General features: G+C 45.6%; 1 protein-coding gene across 1 annotated transcript; it reads right to left on the bottom strand.

Annotated features, from left to right (window-relative positions):
* Window positions 1–238: 238 nt before the first annotated feature.
* On the bottom strand, window positions 239–3,188 carry LOC147960938 (uncharacterized). The gene is made up of 6 exons (XM_087533594.1): window positions 3,024–3,188; window positions 2,787–2,948; window positions 2,691–2,726; window positions 1,794–2,267; window positions 996–1,272; window positions 239–912 (listed from the first exon to the last, which is right to left on the bottom strand). The coding sequence occupies exons 1-6, from the start codon at window positions 3,186–3,188 to the stop codon at window positions 239–241; spliced, it is 1,788 nt and encodes a 595-aa protein (XP_087389720.1).
* Between the last annotated feature and the right edge of the window lie 2,812 nt (window positions 3,189–6,000).

Genomic DNA, 6,000 nt, shown 5'->3' with positions numbered 1-6,000 from the left:
CATGACCCGCCCAGCGGAAGCCGCCAGGGCACTTGTACTTTCTTTGTGTGCAGGATAATAATCCTTCAGATCTGCATAATTCAAGGGCTATCATACCCATAATGATTTTTCAAATCGGCGGATCAGCAGTATTAAAGCAAAAAAGCAGAAATGTGCATGATGGCATGGCAGATTCAAGTTTTTCTACCCTATTACATGGCTTCGTGAGCCGAATGAGATCAAGTGTTTTTTCAAAAGATCAAGTATCTAAACCGCCTGGCGGTTCAATCTTCTTGACCTTGCTGATTGGGGCTTCTGCGTCATCCCTTGCCGATTCTTCGTCCTCCTCCGCTGTCTGAAAATTTGGTGATGACCAATCGATGTCAGATAAAGCTTGAAATTCAGCCTCATCATCTATAAGATCAGACGGCTCAAATTCAGGGGCAAAAGTGTGCTTGCAAATTGGAGGGATTAAGTCCATCACTCTATACGATGGGGTTGGCATCTTCTGATTCTTCTTGTTGTAAGCCGGATGGTACTTGGAAAGGTCAGAATCATTGGCAATCATAGTCGCCATTGGGCGTATCTCTTTCAAACAAGAAGAGAAGTCCTTCTGACCAAATGGCGTACCATCCTCTTTCAAACTTGGGTAACCAGTGGCTACCTCAGACGGGTCAAGCTCTGGCACCCATGCTTTGGCTCGGCTCAAGGCCGTTACAGCGCCAGCTCTTGCAAACGACCGCTTCATCTCATCAATTCTGGCAGGTAGCACAGAAAGTCTTTTCAAAACATCTATCAGCAGAGTTGGTGCTTGATTAGTCGGAGAGATTGCAGCTAGTGCACGTTGAGCTCCGGTGTATAGCTGTTCGATAAGCGTGTAAATAGCTTTGAGTTTCACAAGCATGTCTTGATTGAGGTTGCTGCTCCTGGGACCTGGATATATCACAGATTGGTTTCATGGCGGGTTATATGATCACAACAAAAATTCACTTTTGATGACTAGCAAGGCGACTTACCAAAGATAGCAGAAACCATATGAGACACACGGTGTTTTAAGCCGATGAGCTCCGTAGTCACCTCTTGAAGAGCTGCCTCTGCTTTCTCAGCCCGCTGCATTAAAGCAGTCTTTTCTTCAGTCCAAGTCTTTTTCTCCGCTTCAAAACTGGTCTTCAGCTTTTCCGACTCAGCCACGCTAAACTGGAACTTTGACTCAGCTTTTTGGGTCTCAGTTTCCTGAGTCGCCAGCCGGGTCTTTGCGTCATTCAATTGAGACTCCAGTTCAGTAGTAGCAGCCTGTATGAAGTACAGAATTATCAACATTTATATCAAGGTTACAAGAATATAAGTCCCAAGTCTTTTGCCAACAACAACACTTGACACTTGGGGGCTAATGTCTGTCAAAGAAAATTTTCAAGGAAACGGCTCTTATGAATAAAGTCCCAAGCACTTTGCAAGCAAGACTACTTGGCACTTGGGGGCTAATGCATATTGCTTGTAGTTTCTTCACAATGAGTCGGATGTATTGTAAACAATCCCAACCGACTCATGGGGGCTATGCAGTTAAGCGCTCTTTTCTTACACAATGATAAATAGGACCGGCTCATTCATGCTGATTAAGCCGGCCCTTGGGGACTACAGATGCAAAGCTAAAAGTGCTTAAACATCCGATTTATATTTAAACCGGACTTGGAGGGATTCTAGGACAGAAGTTTATGGATTCTTCTAAGTCTACAACCTATTCAATCTTATCATAATCAGTAGACTTGGGGGCTGGCAGGATATACATATACATTACTCAAAGCTGGAAGTCATACCTCATACTTTTGGTGCATTTGTTTCACCATATCAATTTCAAGATCGCGGTTGGAGTGTACTTGGCTGAGGTAACCAGAGAGGATCTCACTGCTGCTCAGTTCCGTATAGTGGGAGACGTCAAACTTCATCTTCCGCTTTTCAATAACCTCTTGCTTGGCAGTATGCTTAGCTAAGGCTATGGGATTTCCCGGCTCTATAAAGCCGGTGCCAGTAATCAACACGTCATCATTATGAGTCTCCGACGGCTTAAGTGAGCTGGATGGTGCAGGATTTGAAGGATTAATAGTAGTGTCATCAACACAGAGATCTGGAATCTCAGGCGGAGCGTCAGTGACAGTTTCTTCTGGTTGCTTGTCAGAAGCTTCAGGTACAGGGACTTGCTGCTCCGGCTCAGCAACTTCAGGCGCCTCATTTGGCTTGGTCACCTTTGCCTTCTTGTTAGGCTTTGCTTGACCGCTGCACGGGTCATGACAAGTCAGTATAAATATCAGAGTTTTAAGAGTTACGGAGTAAAATTAATTGCCATTACCAAGGGGCAATTTTAAAAGCCGGCAACTCGGTTTTCGATGAGTCGCCAGAGGAAGAACGGGCAAGTTCCTGGTCAATGGTCATCAACAAAGTTAAGTGATAGACAAATAATACCTGCTAACGGGTCAAAGGAGTAAGTTAAAAAGAACCTCGTTTCACCATTTTCGAGGAGCGGGGGTGTTGGGTAAACCGGAGGACAACTCTTCACCGCCGCTCGTCTGGATCTGACGTCGACTCTCATGTTGATGTTGCTTCAAAAGAAAGTGAGGATCTAAACACGCCAAGGGGTGTGGAAACCTTACTTTCCGGGTTACTTGTCGAAGTTTCTGTCTTAGAAAAGGTTCTGAGCCGGAGGAAATAATAGTTACCTCTTCTTCAGCTGCTTGGCTGGCTCCCGTGTCAGCCTGATAATAGTCAGTGTCAATAAGATGATTCAAAAATGAGCCAAGAGAGTCAAGGGCTACCTCCGACTCAGAGGTGTCATCCAGTTTAAGTAGATCAGAGGCGCTTGGTTTCTTTTTTCTCTTGGTGGTCTTCTTGGTGGCTTTCTTGGCGGCTTTCTTCATAGCCCTTGCCTTCTTAGTAGCTTCATGATCATACTCTGTTTTCCAAAAGTCAGATTTAGCCTGTAAAGGCATCAAAGGATGAGTTAATAAGGTACTCGAATAATAAGGTAAAGGTAAGAAGATTTAGAGACTTACGTATGGGGCCGGGTTAAGTTTGCAGAAAGGGGCCAGACCCACTTTAATGCAATCTTCTGGGTCTTCATTCAGAAGGGACTTAACCATTTCATCTATTGCTGCGTCAGTTAATGGTGCAAAGCTATGGCGCAGTGGATCCTTTACACCACCGCTGTAAGTGCACATTAAGCCGGTGCGACGACATAAGGGTATGATCCGCCAAGAAACCCAACACCTGACTAAATCAACGCCAGTTAGCCCGTTTGCTAACAGAGCTTTAACCTTCACAATGGTAGGAGCAATTCTTCTCCGTTCAGCAGCAGTAAGTTTTTCAGGAAGATTGTGCCTTGGGTCTAAGCGCTCGGCACGGTAACCCGGCAATGGATTCTCATCAGCCGGAGAAGTGTCTTTGCAATAAAACCACGTCTGGTTCCAATCCTTGGGGTGACTTGGCAAGCAGGCATAAGGGAAGATAGCATCTCTTCTGCGTTGAATCGAGATCCCGCCAAGTTCCAAGCTGGGCCCATTCGTGAACTCAGTTTGACAGTTCAAATAAAAGTATTCTCTAAAGAGATTGACGCTGGGCTCCTCTTGAAGGTATACTTCACAGAAGACTTGGAAGTTGCATATATTGGATACAGAGTTAGGTCTGATGTCTTGAGGATGGAGTTGGAAGAAGTGCAGAACATCTCGAAAAAACTTAGAGTCGGGTGGTGAGAAGCCCCGGTTCATGTGATCAGTAAATACAATGACTTCGCCATCCTTTGGCTGGAGTCTTTCTTCTCCCGGGTCAGGAGCACGGTAATGCATCACACTCTTTGCGGGCAAATACCCGACTTTGACAAAATCTTTAAATGTGTCCTCAGTGACGATGGAGGGAACCCAGTTGCATGTATAGACTGTTTTTGGCAGCATGATGAAGAGAGGAGGACTAATGGAGAGAAAAATTGGCCGGTTTAAGTCAGTTGGTGAAAGCACAAAATTAAACAGCTACAATATATATTCAGCATGGCGGCTTAAGTGAGGTCTAATGATATATAAGTGATTATAAGCCGGTGAGGTAAGCCACCATGACCAGCATAGATGTTCAAGATCTGACAAAGAACAAAATTTTACTAAGTGTTGGGACAAACAAGTTCCGCAGATTAAGGCTATAAGTTCAGATCTGCAGCTGTTCAGAAAAAGGAAATAAATTCTAAACCTAAGGTGGCCGCGGCAGAAAGGCGGAGGTGCCCTAGAGGAGATCTATCGCAATGAGGATATGCTTTAGCATCAAAAACAGGTGCTAAAACTGCTACCGCATAGGACCTATGTTATTTTCAGATCAAAACTACGCGATCTAGAAAGGAGAAAGAGAAGAAATGGTGATGAACGTCAATGAACAGAGAAACCCTAAAAAACAGATCTATGAAGAGGAAAGGGGAGGACTTACTGGTGCTAGCTGACAACGGGGGAGTGCTGCGGCGTTTTTGGTCCGTTCAGGGTGATGGAGTGGCCAGAGTTGACGAAGGGGGCGAAGGTCGACGGTGGCGGAGCTCAGGCGCGCTGGAGCGTCGCGAGGAGGAAGAAGAAGGCGAGAAGGAAAAGGGGGAGAATGATAGGTGAACATGTGGCCCTATTCTGGAAGGACAAACGACAGACGCGGGAATCGAGGAAACAAAGAAATGGATATGTGACGGCACGGGCGCCTCGATTTTCGGAGGGTCAGTAAAGAAAGAGATTCATTAAGATTTGAATTCTGTGTAGTATTAGTAACAGGTGATGTCGCGGTGGGTTACCACAATTTCCGGAGATGACGTCATGGCGGGTTACAATGTTTCACAAGATGAAGAAGGATTTTTCTAAGTATCGAAGATTGACATGAACAAGTTCAAATCAACCTGAGGCCTAATGTTGGGGATATGACTATCAGATATGACCCACCGATGAGGGACTGGGTCATCCTTATGGCAGTTCGTCTAAATGAAGCCCAAGAGTATATTAAAGATGGTGGTTCATAGACAGGCCTATTAAAGGGCCAAGCCCAAAGGCAGCTTAAGGATCATAAGTGTAAACCGCCATATATGTATAGACTTGTAATGTAAGGCATGTAAGATAAGTCACCGAGCCGGACACGTTTTATGAGCCGACCGGGACTCTGTAGGCCGCAGGGCGTTAACCCGTGTATATAAGGAGACAACCCGGCAGCGGCCTAGGGCAAGAAAACAACAGATCGAGAGCCATGCAAAGCGTATCTGCTCCCTGGTCATCGAAACCCTAGTAATACCACCTCAAACTGGATTAGGCTTTTACTTTCACCGCAAGGGGGTGAACCAGTATAAAATCCTCGTGTCCTTTGTCCTGTTTAACCTCTTTAAGCTAACCTCGTCGCAATGACTCCACAACTAAGTCCTTCCATGAGGACATCTACCACTACTAGGGAAAAGCCTATACACAGAATTTTACCGGTAGCACTGTACAACATCAAGCGCTGCTGCTACTTAGTAGCAGCACGCGTAAATAAACCGCGGTACTGCTATGACTTTAGCAGTAGTGCGTACCAGCGAAAAGCGCTGCTGCTACGTTTGAACTGTGCGCACATGGCTAGCCCAACCTAGCAGTAGCGCGTATAATGGCCCAGCGCTACTGCTAATCACCTTAGCTGCAGCGCGCTTATGTGTAAAGCGCTGCTGCTAACAGAAATAAAATGAAGTGAAAAACAAGTAGAAAAGTAAATGAAAATGAAAGAAATAGAAAAAGCAGAAAGGGAAAAAATAAAATGTAAAGAAAAATAAAAGAAAAAAGGCAAAAAAGGAGAAAGGAATAGTAGTAGCGGGTTTCAGTAAACGCGCTATAGCTAACTTAGCTATAGCGCGTTTCCGGAAACGCATTATCGTTACGTTTCACTTAAACAGCAGTTTCCCCCCACCCCGCCCCCCGGCCACCAATTCTTCCCCAAATCGTCCCTCGCCCTCGCCGCCGTCTCCTCACCGCCGCCGCCCGAGGCCGCCTTCAGCCT

The sequence above is a fragment of the Triticum urartu genome, chromosome 7A, assembly GCF_056163025.1.
Source record: "Triticum urartu cultivar PI428250 chromosome 7A, HENAU_Tu73, whole genome shotgun sequence".
NCBI classification, from domain to species: Eukaryota; Viridiplantae; Streptophyta; class Magnoliopsida; order Poales; family Poaceae; genus Triticum; species Triticum urartu.
This window is presented reverse-complemented; position numbering and strand designations above follow the sequence as displayed.